The sequence below is a fragment of the Pezoporus wallicus genome, unplaced genomic scaffold, assembly GCF_028554395.1.
Source record: "Pezoporus wallicus isolate ANWC-B61680 ecotype Strahan unplaced genomic scaffold, APGP_CSIRO_Pwel_v1 contig_5069, whole genome shotgun sequence".
Taxonomy (NCBI): Eukaryota; Metazoa; Chordata; class Aves; order Psittaciformes; family Psittacidae; genus Pezoporus; species Pezoporus wallicus.
The window spans coordinates 7,584,498-7,603,574 of NW_026642361.1; the positions used below are offsets into that span (position 1 = coordinate 7,584,498).

Consider the following 19,077-nt stretch of genomic DNA (forward strand, 5'->3'; position numbering starts at 1 on the left):
TTAAGGTCAGAATCAGTAAAACTTCAACAAAGAGAAAAATATAAAAAGACTTAGTCCTGTTCATTATGAGGATATACACTAAACAAGCTTTAGCCCTTTCTGAAGAGCAGCTTTCAAGGAGACATTCACAAAGGGCTTCCCTCAGAACCACTGTATTTCAGCTTGAATGCATGTATATATGACACACTAGAGAAAAAAATTAACCTCTAACTATTTTCTTCAAGTTTGTAGCTAAAACCTGCAAAATGCATTATTTTTAGCCGGAATTAATAAAGACATACAAGAAACTGATAATGAAGGAGAACAATAATTTTAATTGCAGTAAAGCTGCACTTTGATTAGATAATGCTACCATATTAAAAGCACAAAGCTTGCCATTTTCCAGCAAGCTTACAAAGAGATTGTCTATGCCAACTTTTAACCTTCTCATTACCAGTTGGGTTTTCTGAATACAAAAGTGATCTACTCCTTTCCCCAAAAGTTTCTTCCACCTTTATCTCCACATTTACCTACTCCATTTCAATACAAATGTGAAGGCAAAGACTCAAAGTGTTTCAAGTATGCTGAATGTTTTTCAACCCCCAGGTGTTCATAAAACTGGATCCAAATTTTGAACATTAGTCTTTATTAGCTTGCTCAGCTAATAAATTCTCAGCTAAAATTCTGAGCAATTATGTTTGTCAATACTATTATCCAAATAACAACACAGTACATTTATTCTGATCTCAAATACAGAACAATATTTTAGCAGAACTGCAGTTGAAAGACTATTAGAAAACATGGTTATTTTCTATTAGAAAAGGTTTCAAAGCCACAGAATTGGTTGGAAACTATATGAATACAACCACCTTTGCAACTTATCAACTATGAGCCAAATGAGATATCAAATGGAACATGTAATACAGAATATACATTTAGCTATACATGAGTGATCAAAGGTGTGCAGACAATGTCAATATCACCGCCATATATTTATTTTGATCAGCTTTTTAAAAAAATATTACAATAGCATATCATGATTTAATATTTCTTAAGCATTAACTCAAAGTTGTAGTCATCAACAGTGAAGCCACAAGGGGAAAAAATAAAATAATAAAAAAATTTAAAAAGCCCTTAAAAGGATTTGGAAATAAAACTTTAAAAAACTTCTGCAAAAAGTCACTCTTCCATTTCCTGTTGGAACGACATCACTCTTCTGCCAACTACAGGAGCTTCTATGCCCTGTTTTGGCCACTTCTCCCACAAGCTTTCATGATTTCTTATTTGTCATTCCTGGTGTCTGGAACACCCACCTTCCTTCTCTCGAAGTCCCATTCTATGATCCACTTCTGCAACATTGCCTACAGAAAGAGTAGGCAACTAAAACACTCATTCACTGTGTCAACAAGCATCAGCTTTCATTGCATACACTGCACTGCACAGCATTCATCTCACTTTACCTTTTTCACTACACCACAATTTCATCCACAGTGCATCAAAAATACTAAATCCCCACTTTCAGATAAGAAACACTTTGGAGAAATAGTATCTACTGGCTTTGAGAGCTAGCTGCATGTCTCAGTGCTCACAGAAAGGAAAGTATGTTCAACATCATAAATATTCTATTGTGTCTGTGTGCATCTGTGGTACATACACATCTGTAATGGAAATAAACAGGAAAGAGCAGCCGACTTATTTTTCTTTACACTTAAGCCCTTTGCTGGATTACCTGAAATTTCCCATCAAAATACCTTACGAAATTGAATTGGAAATCTGCATTTAAGCATATTTTTTTGTTTTGTTTTAAAAAGCCTTCTAGTCTGAAACTGTTTCGTCTCTTTGAAAATCTGGCTTAAAATTTAGGTAACTATGAGTATATAGGAAATGTTTATGTTTACATAGGTCAAGGTCTATCACAACTATATATTCTCATCTGCTATTAAACAACTATACTGCTGGAGAGTCATGGGGGCAGACTTGAAGCAATGACACCTTTTTGAAAGTCTGAAGGCATTTTTGAATTTTTCTATCATTAAAAAGAAAATTTAGTCTATATGCTGCTTACACATATTAAACACAAACCTGTCATGAGGTGGTATTACTGACATTCAGGTGATACGAACTTCAAGTCATGCTTTCAGTCTTCCATATATTTCTACATGCCACTCCATATAAAAGTAAACTATTTTACTGGCTAATTTATTTATTTTAATAATAAGCAGAGCTTCAGTAATACCACTGCAGTTCTAATGTACAACAGTGCATTACCAAGGGGAAAAAAAAACTTAAGAATGATCTGGTTTGTAACTTTACAAACCCATTGTCATTACAAATGGGAGAAATACCTGAATTGTTACACTTGAGCTGTCAAACAAGCTGCACAAGGCATTTTCAGAAATTAAAAATGGTTGAAGATGTAAAACACAAAACAACAAAAATACTGTAGACACAATGTGTAAACAAATAAACCCTGGCAGCTAAAGTTTACATGTATAAACTCACTAAAATTAAAGCACTTGCCACTCATGCAGAGCTTCAAGCCAAATAAAGCCCTTCCTCACATTTATGTCATGTACTTGAAAGTATCTTCCTATTGAAAGAGGAAATAATAAACGTATTCAACTTACATCTTTTTCTGACCGATGTGGGAACATCGATGATTGGCTGTAGTACATATTCTCATCATGGTAGTCACCATCAACCCCCTCTACAAACTTCTTCCTTGAAGCACCAAACATGCTGTTTGTCACCTAAATAAAAAAAAATGATTATATATCATATTTCATTTGGTCTGCTACATACTTAGAATATATTTTAAATTTAAGGATTGTTAAAAAGTCCTGTTTCTAAACATTTGAAAATTCCTCTTTAAAAATATTTTATGTACATTGCCAATGAAGTGGTTCTTTCAAGAGAGATATTCATGTGACAGAAACCTGTATTTCAAAAGGGCTGAGGTGGGAGAGGGTGCACACTTTATTTTCTTGGAGGGGTGTTATTTTATTAGTTGGGTTTTGAGTTCTATGACCTTTCACTTAGGTTTATTTAAAATTCCAAATGTCATGAGCAAATGTATCAATTTTTCCTCTCCTCAGGTAAACACTTCCAAACCAAAAGAAGAAAATTAAGGAATGTTCTTTGGAGCTCAGCTACCTTAAAAAGAAATAACCGAAATTAAAAAGGGAAGAAAAAAAATAAAAATCTGTGAAATCACTCCCATGTCTCATCACCACAACTTTGGAAAACAGCTTTCCGTTTGACCCTGAGCACTCAGAGTCATAATTAAGAGGAGGTTGAGTTTAACCACACTCAAAGACCTCATCAGAGACTGGCAAAGTTACTGCAAACAGCCCATAAAAACCCAATAGATTTTACTGTCCCCTTACTTCCACAGGCATGCACACACAGAGCGTTTAAGTCAGGACCTGGAAACAAAAGAAAAAGCAACCATGCAGCTGGTCACAGAACCTTAATTCATTAGAACACTTAATCCCACAGCAAGGCCATACAAAACTGCTCAAGCATCTACCACATGCAGTGCATATTTATACACCTGACTCTTATTTATGTAAAAACACACCTCTGCTAAGTTTCTAAGCTACCTGGCTATGAAACACTACCACAGCACTGTGTGGGCTAACCAAGTCCTGTTTTAACCCAAGAGGTTTAATGTTCAAACCAGCAACATGGCACATACTGCTCAGCACTGAGCAACTTACCCAGCTTCCTGTACCATATGGGGAAGCTGGAGAGAGAGCACCCAACAGGATGGTATCAAACCCTGAGCTACCACCCTACATAACATACCTTTAAAGGGATCTTTAGCATCTTGAAAGGTAAGGAAGCTAAATTACAGTTAGCTTACGAAATGCTCTGAGCCCTAAGATTTACTATCTTCACTACTGACAGCATTAGCCGAGTTTAAGGGGAAAAAACAAAAAAAGTACAATTTTTTTTAATTGATTAAATTTAAAGAGTCATTTTACAATACCTCATGCTTGAAACTGAAATTTCAAAACATTTATTCTGGTTGTCTGCAAAGAGAGTTACTTTCAGCTTGAAATCCTCTTATCTCTACTGACACAAAATTACTCCGATATTCCTCACAGTGTGGTTTATTCAAATTTCACTTTTACTGGCAAAGATTTCTAAGCAGCATTTAATAATATGCATGGTCCTATACTAGTAACAACCCCGATTTCAAAGTCATAGGACTATCAAATATAAGAGAAGTCAACATTTGGGATGCATTTAATACAGCTACATTCATAGAATTGCCCTAAACCATTCAGCTAAACGAAAGCCTAGTCCTACAAGAGTTTCAGATACTCAGACTACTGATGCCTCAAAACAAAGTTCTAATCTGTTACACATGTATAAAGGCATGTAAAGGTACTGCACACCTTCTCCACATGAACCTTGTATTTTATGGTATTTACAAAAATGTGGAAATGTAAGGTCCCAAAGTACTCCAATGCATTCAGCTGACTTTCACACTTGTAGTGAAGCTTTCATTACACTATAAACCTATCCCACTGTGCTAATCCCCTTACAATGCAATTATCACCTGCCAGATGGGATGGAGCATCTAACAGGCTAAGGGGATTATATCTTGTCCTTTGCTCTGCCTGAGTAAAGTGCAGAGAGGTGAGCAGTTGCCTTTAACTGCTGTAAAAAGGATAGTGAAATGCTTTGGTAGAGCTATCTCAAGCAATGAGGAGAAACTGAGTGTCCCAACCCCCTACTGATTTTGAGAAGGTAAAAGGCAGCTTCTCACAAGTCCTGAAGAACTTTTTAGTGCTCCCTTAACAATACCTGGGATAAGAGATTTTTATTTGCCCTATAACCTTCTCTTCTGATACATCATCAGGATAACAAAATTTAACTGTGATAGAAAGCAAGTCACGGAAACATACACCAAACGGTGTATACCTGAGTTATGGTACAGGAACTATGTAACAGGAAAAACAACTATGTCTTTGACCCTATAACTTTAGATCTTATTTTCACAAAGGTTTGCACATGGATAGCTACATATATACCATAAAGATTTCCAAGTCAGTGGGGTATGGTCAGAGCTTTCTGTCTCAAAGTGTATGTTTAAAGCTGCTGAAAGAAAGCCAGTCTGTCTAAATATGAAGTCTACATACAGAAAAGGTGGACGATATTTTAAATGCTCTTCACTCTCCATTGTCTAAAAGATTATTTTCTATATTGATAATTTTATAAAGACAGCAGCCCAAAACCTAATCAAGATTATGCCCTGAAGAGTGATGAAGTGCACTGATATTAATAGGGAGTCTGACGAGAACATGGTTATTAAAGAATGAAGAAAACTTTTAATAATTAGATAGATGCAATATTGATATTTTTATTGGCAACCCATATTTCTACGTGATACCTAACAGGACTGCATTGATGAATTTCAGAGAACAGAGCAGTGCACTGCAAGCTGCAGGGGAAAAGAGGAAAGTTGGAGGAGCTCTGCCTGCCACTCAGCTGCATTGCTGTGCCCAAAACTGCTCTGAAGACCTTTGAAAACTTCTTTTGCAGAAACTGACAGCTCTTCACAGCAGCATTTTTTGCAAACTATTCCGTGTCATTCAATGTTGTCAAGCAAAGCAGTCACATGCAGCACTCAAGCTGTCCACACTCCCAACTGAGGGAACTGGTACAGGCACTGGAGGCATTCTGGCAGCTGTCTGCACCCCAACAGGATTTCACTTCACTAGAAAGAACTGTCACTTGCTCCCAGGGTGAACCACAGCACAGATCACAACAGAGAAACATAGTGCTGCAACCCACTGCTATCCAGTCCCGTTACAAAACTAACAGCACAATAAAATGAGGCAGCAGCTGAAGACCAGTGACTGGAAGGGCAGGAACTGGGGTGAGAGACTGGAGCTTTAGCTGCTATAGCCAGTCTATTTGCTTCCTGCTTGTTCTTAGGCTAGCACCAGCAGCCAATTTACCTACTACTCAGTAGTTGCCAGTGACAGTAAACAGCTGGTAAATTTCTGCATCAGAGCACCTATCCCCATGCAGACCTTTATAATATTACAGTAGGTTTACACAATGACAGCGTCAGATAGTTGCCAACTTAGCAGCAGGCACCATCCCATCCATATTAACTTATTCCAGTCAGTATTCCCCAACATTTTCATTAGTCAGTCAGGCTACAAGCATATGCACAGATAGTTAAAAGCACTGCTGCAGTACTATCTGAAAGAAGGTGTGAGAATAACTGGGGCTATGCCAAACTGAGGCAGATCTGCAGATGGAACTTCACTGTTTATTTCTTAGGACATGAAGCTACCAGGAAACCTCATACGGAAAAGACTGCAGCTCCTTTTTCACAGACTGATAGATCAGCATCCAATCAGCTACAAAAGTAAACACAGCAAAGTTCATGCAGCCCTTAAAAATACTTTTTAAACCCTTCTGAAAGTAACAGTGACCTGAGGTTTTGTACTTTCACAAGATCTAGACCAATGAGGTGAAATGTAGGAATTTGCTCTTGTATTTAAGTCCCTCATTCATACATACTTATGCGTATATATATACACACACGCATTTATGCCAACACAATCTCACAGAAGTGGTACTCCAGCTGCACAGCAATTTCATTAAGTAAAGAATTCCTGTCTACTCACCCTAATTTAATACAGATCCCTGTCCTCCTAATGCTGTAACTACCTTTCCTGTTCTACTGTGGGAACTCAGCCCTCTGTTGAAAAAGGCACATTGGCAGCGCAATCATTCATTAAAAACGTAAAAATGGTGCACTTCCTTAGCATAATATTGCAAAAGTACTTTCAACTCCCACTGGTAGACCCCTTACAAGTATTATTAGAAAATAATCATGCTAACAGAGCAATGAAAGGAAAGGAGCTGCATGTTAGGATGGAGTTCAGAGAACTAACCAGCCACGCTGTCACAAACCATGCTCAAGTCAGACCAGTTGAACACAAGCATTTCTTTCAAAGCACATCATGTTTAAAAATTAGATCTGTCTGCAATTCCAAGTTAATGTTAACCACGCAAAATGCCATCACAAACCTAACAAAACCTTTAAATACTTCTATGGAACATTTTCTAACAACCACCACTATGGGACAACTAAAGGCACCATACAAACATTAAGAACTAGAAGCATCTAATAAGCAGTTTGCTGTGGTCACTGACCTTTATTCTTCAGCTGAGCATATAACACATAAGACCCAACAATACTGACTTAAAAAAATTAAAATCATTCTTATTGCAAGAAACACTGCAGTACTTCGGCACACAAAAAAATTGTTTGTTAGCAATAACTGAAAATACAGTATTGTCACCAAATTTGTAAGGAAAAACGATTAAAATTACTGTTATCTTAGGCTGTAAAAAGACCTTTACAGTCAGTTATAAAATGATACTATGACTGTATATTAAATTAGCTTAACAGCCTGAAGCAAATGATAGTATTAAAATATGAAAAATGTTTCTGTTTGAGATATTACTATAGGTAGTGCTCAAGGAGAGCTTACTCATGACATTAATACAGCCAACTCTAAGAGGATACTGTAAAATCTCCCTGGAGAATGACTATTTTAAATTTTGCATAGGGCAGAAAATCAATCATTGCATTACAACTGATAAAACTCATCATCTTTATGAGAGCTGAAAACAAAACACAGTAATACCAGTTAAAAAAAAAAACAACAAAAAACAAAAAACAAAAAACCAAACCACTTCAGGAATTTCAGCAGTATCTTCCCTTTCCTGCACCTCAAATGACTATGGCTATTTGTCCACATACACACTAGAATTACATGAGAGCAATTAGAAGTTGTAATCTCAATCTGACATTACAGAGCATCAATATACTAAGGGTTCTGCTGTTATGTCTTACTAAGCAAAGTTAACAATTTACTCTGTTTTTCTCATCTGTTACAAATCGGTGTTTTCACATAAGGTAACATACCCAAAATATCCACAAAATTGACCCTGAATGAGCCTTTCAGTGGCAAGTGTCTCAAAAAGTAAGTGTCTGTCAAAAGTCACACACTAGTAACCACCAAATCAGCCTGCAATTTAAGTCAAAATATAGAATTTGGAGTTCCATCAGTTGGTAAAAGCGTAAATCAATTTATATTAAAAACTGCTACTGTTTATGATACTATTTTCAGCGTCAAAGATAATTCCTATTTGACCCAAACTGCAAAAGATACACAATAGAATATATACTTTCAAAGCGCTAGATGCAAAAGATCTCCTTAATCCCAAAATCCCTATTAAAAAGCACTATGAAAAGTACACTGGTACAAATAGATACATTTAATTTTCAGGATGAAAGCCAAACCAAAGCTAGAAGTTGAGATCCTTTGGTCCCTTGTTTCCTTTCAGTGACAGTTGCTCCACTTCTTTAAGGTGACTGATAACCTCTAACAGTATACTGTATGCTTATGCTATGGTAGCCCTTCAAATAAAAATTTTGCAATATCAACATTACATAATAATGGAAAATGGAACATTTCACGGTATTTCTTTTTTGTTAAAAAGCCTTTTTCTATGATGAGATTAATACCAGCACAGATTTGTATTCATTTTAAGAATACAATAGTGTATTAGTTGTTTTGCCCACCTTTAACAACTGTCTTTGTATTCTTTTAAGTTAATAAAGTGTTTAAGTTTAAATCTCAGAAATATGGAAGACTGAAATCAAGACCACCATAATACATGAGACAAATCTGCCAAGGAACTTGAAGGTTGTCTAGACTTTAGAATAATCTCATAGTACTTGTGTCATATGGTTCATAAATTGATTATTTTCTAAATAATCTTATTTTACAGAGCACTGTAGAAAATAGCAGCCATAAAGAAACTACCTGATTTACAGACACAGGTCACATCTCAAAGTAGTCCAAGATATAACCAGTCTCCTTAGAACACTGCACAGTTTTTTCTCTCAGAAAGAAAGTATGACACATAGCAGGAAGTTCAGACAAAAATTCTGAGCATGAAGGAAGTAAAGAACATGCAGTTATGATTTTAGACTATCCTCTGCTCATATTCCCAGGAACAGCCATCCACAAGGTATCATTTTTCAAGTGTTGTATAAAGTATGATAATATTTTCAAAAGCTACACTAAACTGAATCTCTGCCACATGCAAACTATGTCAGGAAAGTCAGGCCCTAACATCAACTAAGCCACAGATACTGCCTTGACCAAGATCTACGTGCCAACTGTTCTAAACCCTTAACCATCCTTAACTACTATGAAATGAACATTTTAAAACACTCCTGAAATAGCACAGCAGGAAAAGGAAAACCAATCCTATGTTAAAATAAATAAATATTGAAATTACTAAAGCTAAATTTGAAAACTGAGATTACAAGAAGCTTCATTTGGCTTCATAACATGGTTGACACCATGCCCATGCCAGGACAAATTCCTGCACGTTCTCTTCCTGCTAACCACAGGCACAAGATTTCAAAGATGTGAGAAACCCACAGTGGTTGGGGATATGACACTTTACACTAAGCTGCGTGGATGGCTTTTAAGGGTCTGATAAATGAGATGTACTCAACCAAGGAAGCAATCTTTGGACATACCATTCACCAAAACACACGGGAAGGACACTTCAAAGATGAGAAAGGCAGCAAGGGATCTGCAAAAGTGACCAGAAGAGCAGACAAACTAGCACTCCACCTAGAGCAGCCATGGGGAGAAACCGAGAAGGTGCCAGATGCATTCCACCTTACTTAGTGATCTGACCTGAGGAGAATCAGGAGTGTGTCCTTTGTAGATGTAGCAATTAAGTCACAAGTCCTGACTAACTGCACACACATGCTTACCCACAAACATCTGAAAAGCCTGAAGCTCGATTATCTGTCAGAGACATGGTTTAAGAATTTTGTTGATGAGGAACAACTACCACTTGTCTGATATTATTATTTACTTAATAAGAAGATAGGGAAAAAACAAAACAAAACAAAAACCAGTATATCACCTTCAACAGCCTATCCAAAATGTGATCATATTTACCAACTTTCTTATTCATGGTTCCAGGTTTTTGTAGTACTTACAGTACATTCAAGACTAAGAGTAGTTCTAGATTTAATTTCACACAGCATTTCTAACTTACTACTCTAAAATGCTATACACCTTGCTATGCAATGCCTTTCAACTCTAAGGTTTCACTAAGATGACTGCATTTTAGAAAGTGACAATCATGCCAGTAACATTAGGGGGCAATATGTTGACTCATACTCTTAAATTCAACATTTTAAGTATGCATGTAGTGAACAACAGGAAGAATCTTGAAAATTAATGATGTACTGTTGTACTCCTGTTACCTACTTCAGACACCCCTCAGCCACAACTTTTTCTTCTTTTAAAGAAAACAGATCAATTTGTAAACAAAAAGTAACTTTTAAAGTATGTTTCAGCTGATGATCCATCAAGACAATTACCAGCTAAGTATACACTATCTGTATATTTATTTATTGATTATCTTTTGGGAACACCATTAAAGTAGAAATCAGTTATGCTCAGAAGCCAAAGTTAACCAAAATGAAGCTCAGAAACCAAACAACCTTGGGAAGTACCTGTGCCATCATGGAAAAACAAATAAAACCCAACAACCAACCAAAACAACATACTAAATAACAGGCAAACTTGGATTTCTAGTCACTATTTCAGTAAATGTGCCTGTGAAAACTAGTATTTAATATGAAAATACAGTTAACAAAGTTAATACAGAAATGGGTCAGTCTTAGGAAAGAAAAATTCAGCTGTCATGTTTGTAAACAAATGAGAAGAAAAACCAACCAACCAACCCCAAACTCAAAACTCCATTCTGGAAAGATAATGAAATTTGCTTCACATATTCTCATAACAAACCTTTTCCTACAGGGGCACTTCTCCCGGATCCTCAAAAGTTTACTCTGTGAGTTTCTCTCAACCAGTATTTTGCAGCTCAACCATAAGACAAACAGCCATTATGAAGGTATTGGAATGACAACTTCGTACCTTCTTTTGATTGATAAACTTTGACTCATCCCATCAGGTAATTCAGAAACACACTTGCAGTTTTAACTGAAAATTAATTTTGCAATTGAATAACATTGAAGTTTGCCATCTGGACTGCATTAGTGCTTTTGGGTATTTTGCTGTAGACAAAACGAGTTTAGCTGTATTTCAGAAATTACTCTTTCATAACAAGCTAGAGTAAGATATCTTCTAATTCAGCAATTTAATGCATTTGAATTTTATCTCCATCTTCATGCCCGAGCTTGCCTTTTTGTTGCTTTGTCGCGTGGCTTTTCTTTATAAAATAAATAACAAGGCACTTTACTCAGTTTGAAATTCTAGATCTACTCGGATGCACTCTAGGGAGTTCCTTAATAGAGAATATACAATGGTAAAGCCCAGCTTCAAAAGATTAAGATATCAGCTACTGAACTGAGTTCTTCAGAAATAACAAAACCCTATCATTGCCTCCAGTCCCCAGAGAAAGAAGTAGGAGTCTGGCATTTTCTTAAACACTGAAATACCCAAATTGTTAAAAACACAGTTTCTGCATTCAGCAGAATTCTGCTCCAGCAAGTTGTGCATATAGCCAAACTCACACAATGTATGTGCAGTCTGAAAGCTGGATCAGGTAAGTGAAGAAATGAACCCATAAAATAAAATCATACTAAGCACACGCAAATTGTTCTCTCAAAAACATGATGTGACAAATTCTATGCATTTCTCATGGAGGCAAAAAAGGCAATACTGACAAAAAATCTGTATTAAATAAGTCATATAACTTATTATAATTTAATTGACTTCAACTGAAAACTCAAGGAGGGGTGCCAAGACAATGAGGCAAAGCAGACACAAGGAACAAGAAGTTTCAGCCTGAAAGAAAAATGTTCCAATTTACATAAGCAACAGGAAACAGGGGATTTCAAGAGGGAAAGGCCAGCCTGCTGTCAGAATACTGGTACTGTCAACACTCTTTACTGTACTCCCCCACTACTAGAATGCAATAAAACAGGACAGTTTTACTAGATGTGTTCCATTATACATGTACAGACATGCAGCAGAGGAAAGATCCTCAAGAGACATAAATGCACTTTTATGAAGAGAACTGAGCAGGTTAAGTGATAATCATACAGGCAGGAAACCAGATTTGGAATTCTAGCATCTTCATTCATAGAAACACCAGATACGACAGATATGTTAAAAAAAATGCAAAGAAATTAAGTATGATTTTTTATGAAAGGCTTAGAAAAGTTTAAGGGAGGAAAAACAACCAACAATATCTTTTTAACAGCCTTCCATTCTTCATTGGTATTCAATAGTTATCACATATTCATACAACACATTTTTAATGGCAATTAGAACAGGAAGTTAAACTAAGTAAGATTAAGTAGGTCAGACTTCAACCTCCCAATCAAGAGGCCTGCTATGCTAAAATACTTCTTTACCAAGTCTTACATCTTCACCATGACATACTTTGCCACCTTCAATGTTGATACCACTCCTAGCCAATCAACACAAATGACAGACAACTCAGATGATGCACGCACGGACTGACAGAGCTTAACCTGGAAAATGAACTACGTCCTAATCTAGTCCAAACCAGCAAAATAGTCTCACTAAGGTCCCACCTGTGAAGGAGAGATGATTGTTCCCAGTATTACAGAAATGATATAAGGGTTTCATTAATGAGCATCTCCGAAAGCTTTTATGTTGATGAGTCCCCTAAGTTATGAAAACAAGAGAATCCTTGACAGAGTAACATGCAAACTTTATTTTACAAAGAAATAAGGTGGTAACCATTTCTGTGAACTATGCCCATTGTAACTAGTATGTTAACAGCTGATACTCCTCCCAAGAAAAAGTCCTTAAAGGCTCTGCAAGCCAGCTCCCTGCTACCACTTACTGAAAGCAAGAAAACGCCATTTGTTCATGTAGATGACAGTTATGTATTTGATTGCAAACATTTGCTAACAGTCTATTTTCTGGTACTTTACAACAGACAACCATGTGTTACACCACAAATTCATCTTCCCCTCTGCTCTGTTGAGACCCCACCTGAAGTACTGCATCCAGCTCTGGAGTCCTCTGTACAGGAAAGACATGGACTTGTTGGAGAGGGTCCAGCAGAGGGACATCAAAATGATCAGAGGGATAGAAATACCTCTCCTATGAGGAAAGGCCGAGAAAGTTGGGGTTGTTCAGCCTGAAGAAGACTGGTGAGATCTTATTGTGGCCCTTCAGTTCCTAAAGGGGCCTATAAGTAAAATGATGAGAGACTTTTTTAGCAGGGCCTGTTGCGACAGGATGAGGGGTGATGGTTTTAAACTAAAGGAGGGGAGATTCAGGCTGGAAGTGAAGAAAAAATTCTTTACAATGAGGGTGATAAAATACTAGCATAGGTTGTCCAGACAGGTGGTAGATGCACCATCACTGGAGACATTCAAGGCCAGGCTGGATGTCATTCTAAGCAATCTGATCTAGTTGAAGATGTCCCTGCTCATTGCAGGGGGGTTGGTCTAGAATACCTTTGAAGGTCCCTTCCAACCCAAACTAATTGGTGATTCTATGATCTGCAAGCTTCACTACGTTCCCTCTTTTAAAGTCATCTACATATTCAGTCACACACCAGCACAGTGTGACATTATACTTAAAAGAAAAAAATAAATGTATATACTTAAGCCTCCCAAATGGTAAGACACAGTTAAAATAAAATAGCCTTCAATAAAAGTGGCACACTAAAACAACAGCTTCTGATCTGACCACCCAATACCTGACTCATTTCGTAAAAAGGCTTTAAATGGTAATTCACATGTAAACCGCATCCCACTGCTTCAAAACTTTTGCTGAATTTCTTGTATTTGCCAAATCGGGAAACTTTTACAATGAAAGCAAGTGGTAAGCAAAGAAAAAACAACATTCCCACCGTTTTTAGGGAAGCTTTATCCTTCCAGGGGACAAAAAAAAGAAAATTAAAAAAAAACAAAAAAATTGAAGGCAAGGATACTGGCACCGCAAATCATGGAAGCAAGCTGACCAGAATGGATGAGTCAGAAACATGAAGGTCAGCTGGGCCTCACAGGCAAGGGAAGATAGTTACAGATAGCACAGCTGAGAAGCGATTCTCGAACAGCATTAGGAGGATGGCATTGATGCGCTTGTCAGCGAGCAAGTAAGATGACCACATGCATGCTCAGTTGCTGGGAGAGTGTTTTTTCCTTTATCTTAAGAGATACATGTGGTCCCTTATATCACATCTAAGCTAATCTGGTAGCATTTCATCTTCTGCGTGTCCCTCCAGGCTTTGCAGTCATTACCTTACATGCTTTTCAAAGCAGTATTTCTTAACAGTTCCAACACACCCAATCTAGTTGAAGCCAAAAATGCCCACTGATCAGCTTTCTAGATCTGTAAAATATTAAGCCTTATTAAATGATCTATGTTGCAGTAACTATGAGATAGTCTGTATCTGCCCACTGGACACCTTCTTTTTTTATTTAATTTACTATTTAAGAACTTTTGTGCTGCATACCATATAGGGAGATGAAGCTTATAAACCAAAAGGAAAGAAACAAACTTTGAAGTAATTCAAGTTTGGTTTGTGAACTCAGGATTTACATATTTTCATCACCTCAAATCTCTTGTGGGAGAAGAGCAAAAGATTAAAAGTTGAAGAATAGGACTCCTCTGACTTTTTATTTGCTTTCAGCTGAGACTCCCAACTAGTAGGCCAGATTTCTGCTTCAGCTAAAAGAAGGGTAACCATTGCTCCAGCTGAGATGTTTCCACGTTGATTTTGAACAGGCTCCTCTTCCCAGGAATACTGCAGTTATCTTTTTTCTCCTTTTTCTTTTTTTTTTTTTTTTTTTTTTTCCATAGCAAACAATTCCTCTAACTTTTTAAGACAGCAGCACTGCCTACCTATTCCTTCCTGGACAGCCAAAATTTTCATGTTTGGTTAATCTAAAACATTGTATTTTAAATAAGTGTTGGTTTCCCAAGCATTTCCTGCAGTTAAGTACTACAGAGTCAGATGTAAATCATGATTAATGGAGTAGCAGCAGGCTTTTTTTTTTGTTTTTTTTTTTTTCTTTCACTAGTCAGATGGAGTTTGTTGGCATTAAGTAAATCAGTATGAGACATTTCTACTCTGGCTTTTACCAGGCCAAAAAAACCAAACCGACCTCAAACCAAAAAAGTATCGTTTTGAAGGGGTTTTTTTGTGTTTAGGGGTTACAAGACAGTAGGCAACTAAAACCAGTACAACTGATTTTTAAAGATTTATCTAATAGTGCATCCACACATACTGTATTTAATGTAAGCTGCTGACCATTTGATTGAACCACCCACAAGAAAGAGGTAACAACTCTATTCTTACTTTATGTTAAATTTTAAGAAATACCAGGTTCCTTTTGGTTTGGTTCCCCCCACATCCCTCCCTCCAAGGTATTCTAAATAAAGACATAGCTGAGAACATTCTGGCCAAAAAAAATTCCTTCTGCACACACAGCATATCAGACATCTTGTCTTACCTTAAAATACAACTGGAAAATTCAAAATATTAAGTACGTTTAATATATTGAATCCTTGAAGAGAAAGAAATATTTATGAGCTGCCACAACTTCCTGGCAGTATACTTGCATCTCAGTGACTCTCATTCTCCAGACTAATGGTACATTCCACAAAAGCAGAAACATTTCCCAAGAGCACAAAGTTAAACTCATGTATAGCTTTTTAGTGTGTCCTCCCTAAAACATACTCGAGAGTCTGCGACTCTTCAAGGCAAATGCAAAGTTAAAATTAAAATACTTCTGTCCTGTTATTATTTTTCTTTTTAATGAAAGCTTTAAGACACTTTAGGAAGCATGTTTCTCAAAATATTCTGCAGCCTGGTTCTTGTAACCTTCTGACTATGCAGCCAGGCTATGTTGTGCTTACAGCTATATCGGATTCAGTCATAAAGTATGACAAAACAACTTTGATGTTTTTACATTATATCTAAAGAACAAGGACACAGCCAATCTTCATTCAGAAAAAAAAAAAACAACCTGTTACTGAATTTCTTTTAAAGGTAATGAAAAAGTACCAGAATTCTTTAAAATTTTAAATTGCTGAACTGCAATTCTTCATTAATTTTTTTATTATTTAAGTGTTAATTGATACTAAAGAATTTTTAGAGTTAGATACTATTCCACACAGGAAAAGATAAATCACAAACTCTGAGATCCCTACTATGCTATCACAAATACAACCACCAAGTAGAATTAGGAAAGCAGTAACTGCATCCACCATGCTTTTCCACTGTACTAATCTTCCTCACATCTAAATTAAACCTCTTCAATCATTCTGTTCTCCATTAAGGTTGTCAAAAAATGGATTAATCTAGCTGTGAACTCATTTAAGCAGGTGGGCTTCAGTCAGATTCCCATATTGTAAAACTTTGGCTCAATACACACTGCAAACTTTGTTCAAATATCAGAAACTGAAATAACCAGTCATTTCTCATTTTAAAGCAATTACTCTTTGAAATGCCAGACTTTACACCACAACATTTTAAAATAGAGCTACCTCAAATTGGCAGTCTAAGCTCAGACTGCAAGTGTTGCTTAGACCTGGCCCAAGTCCCAGACATGGGATGGTCCTCTCCATCTCATACCTTCCTCGCAGTTTCTCAGAAAACAGTCACATGTATTTAGAGCTCCAAGACAGGATGTCAATTTTTAGCACCTCAACAGCCTGGTAAAACAAGCAACAGGGCATTAATTCCCATTATTCTGTTCTCATAAAAAAAAAAAAAAACAAAAGACTATTTTCACTGAAAACGTGCTCAATCTTTAGCTAATATATGTAATTTTGCTCACAATGAAAGTGTTGTAGTTGGTGAAGTACTTAAAAATGCAAGACTTCAAGACTTCATCTTCTATTTTTTCTTTTCCTAGAGCTGATTTCATAAGATTCAAAAGTTACCCTGACCAGCAGCATTACAACGCTTTTATCTAGAGTTGCAATAGCAAACCACTCAAATCAAGTTTAGTCTCAAACCATTTTACCAGTATTGCAGATGGGAAAAATACAGGGATTTAAATCATTACACCACAATCTGATGCCAAATTCTTTCAAGACTTTTCAGGGTCAGCCAAGATCTTGCTTCTCAAGTGATACAATCCCTTCCCCGCCCTCTCCCACCCTGCACAATCTTGAAGCAGGACTCAAAAAATTTTGCTTTTAAAAAGACACATTGTTCCAGCATTGATCTTGTTCAGGAAGACAGAGAAACGCTAATTTCTTCACCACATTTTCAAAATCCAAATGCATACTCTGAAGGCACAAAGATGCCGTTCTCTGAGCATGAGGATGGTGAGAACATGAAGGGTGATACACTTCATCATGAACCTATATACTGGATAACTGGAGGCAGTTACACATTATATAAATTTGTAACTATTCTTAGGTTAAACAAAACATCACCCACATAGAGCAGCTCTCTTTCAATGACAGGAAGTGTACCACAATTAGCCCTCTAACACTACAAGTGGCAAAAGTATTTACAAATAGTGAAGTATTCTTTGTATTTGATCTCCACTTACTGACATTTAAAAAAGAAAAAAAAAATGGTTTCTGAATCTCTGTGGTGCCATAAGCTTTTTTTACTGCACTGTTAAATAAATGTGTTATCACTTCTGTTAACCCTTCCCTCTTTTAAAAGAGAATTTATCAAAATGCTTATTGCTACAAAGAAAAACGTTCCCCAAGGGAAGCGTACATAAACAGCCCATAGAGCAGCACTGAGCACAACTCACAACTTCCAAAATCTAGGTATACAGACAAGTATGTTCTTCTAGTTCTGCATGGAATTTATCTTCAAAAGACAAGAAATTTTTTTCATTTTGAAGTGATAAAGAGAAGCCTTCTAAGCATTCATTGAACAATTCTCACATTAAGGGGCTGCACAGAAAGATAAATTCATTGTAGTGTGAATCATCACTGAGCAGGATTTTTACAAGGCTTAAGGTTTCACAGCAGCCAAGTCCTGCTCTTGCCCAGTGTGTTAAAACTTTAAGCCAGCTGGTCGCTTGCTCCAGCTTTGCTATATGGTTACAGCCATGGTTACACCACACCATAGGGACAGGACAAGGCAACAGCCACAGCCCCAATTTACTGTATCTTAACAGCCAAGAAATTGTACCTGAAGATCAAGGTATTAAGAAATGAAGAAAGGCAAGAAGCCAGTTGCTCAAATTCATTTTATCATAGGGATGAATTGTATGATGGCCAACACTATTAAGGAAGCGTAACATGTAACTGATCACATGCAGTGGTGGACTGAACCAGGGTGGCCAATACAGCTGTCGTACTAAATTTTTCCAACACGCCCACTCCCCAGGGGCTGCTGACAAGCTGCATAACACAGGTAGGAACCACCAGTTTACTCCTGATAGGAAATCCTACGCACATTTCCGTATAAACTACATACCCTGTCCAACCATTCCGACAGCAGGTACAACCACCTCCAGGACAGGACTAAGAACACAGCTGAGGGTGGTAATCACATAAACAACCCCACTTTCACTCCACAGGGTGCAACCTGCATGTGCTGTTTTCCTTTATCTGCCCAAATGCATTTTCATTGGGAAAGAACAACAAAATCTCAAAAAACCCAAGGATCCTAAAAGATCTTAACCTTCATGCTTCTTATGTCACATCAAGTGTTAACCCCCAGTCTTAAAATTTCAGTTGAAAAAAACCCAAACTATTAACCAATGCCTGTTAATTTATTATTCAGGTACTACAATAACAGTTCTATGACAAAACAGCACTAAAGGAAAATAATCTGCAGCAAGCCAAGAAACACATACAGAGAAAATATGCATGATTTGAAGAGCTCTTTTTTTCATTTTAAAATAAAGGTAAGTTTTCTAACCTCTAGATTAAATTCTTAGGTACATGTTTTGGGCACCCATAGCCCCAGTTAAGCAGATAAAACCAAGGAGCTGTAAATTTTCTTTTAAAAGGTAAGTCCTCAAAAAAGGACTTAAACGTTTTTACGTTTCAGGTTATTTACAAACTAAGTAATTCTGTGAAGACT

At 36.8% G+C, this 19,077-nt stretch overlaps 1 protein-coding gene across 7 annotated transcripts in view; it reads right to left on the reverse strand.

Annotated features, from left to right (window-relative positions):
* CNOT2 (CCR4-NOT transcription complex subunit 2) overlaps positions 1-19,077 on the reverse strand; it is a 91,372-nt gene that overhangs the window by 35,570 nt on the left and 36,725 nt on the right. For 5 of the 7 annotated variants that reach the window (XM_057429551.1, XM_057429550.1, XM_057429552.1 and 2 more), the window contains 2 exons: positions 2,607-2,729; positions 1,293-1,340 (listed from right to left, as the gene is read on the reverse strand). In XM_057429551.1, the coding sequence (XP_057285534.1) occupies positions 1,293-1,340; positions 2,607-2,717 (159 nt within the window). In that variant the 5' untranslated portion in view covers positions 2,718-2,729. Of the gene's footprint in view, positions 1-1,292; positions 1,341-2,606; positions 2,730-19,077 lie in introns of those variants that run through there. The other 2 variants (XM_057429553.1, XM_057429554.1) reach the window with 1 other exon arrangement.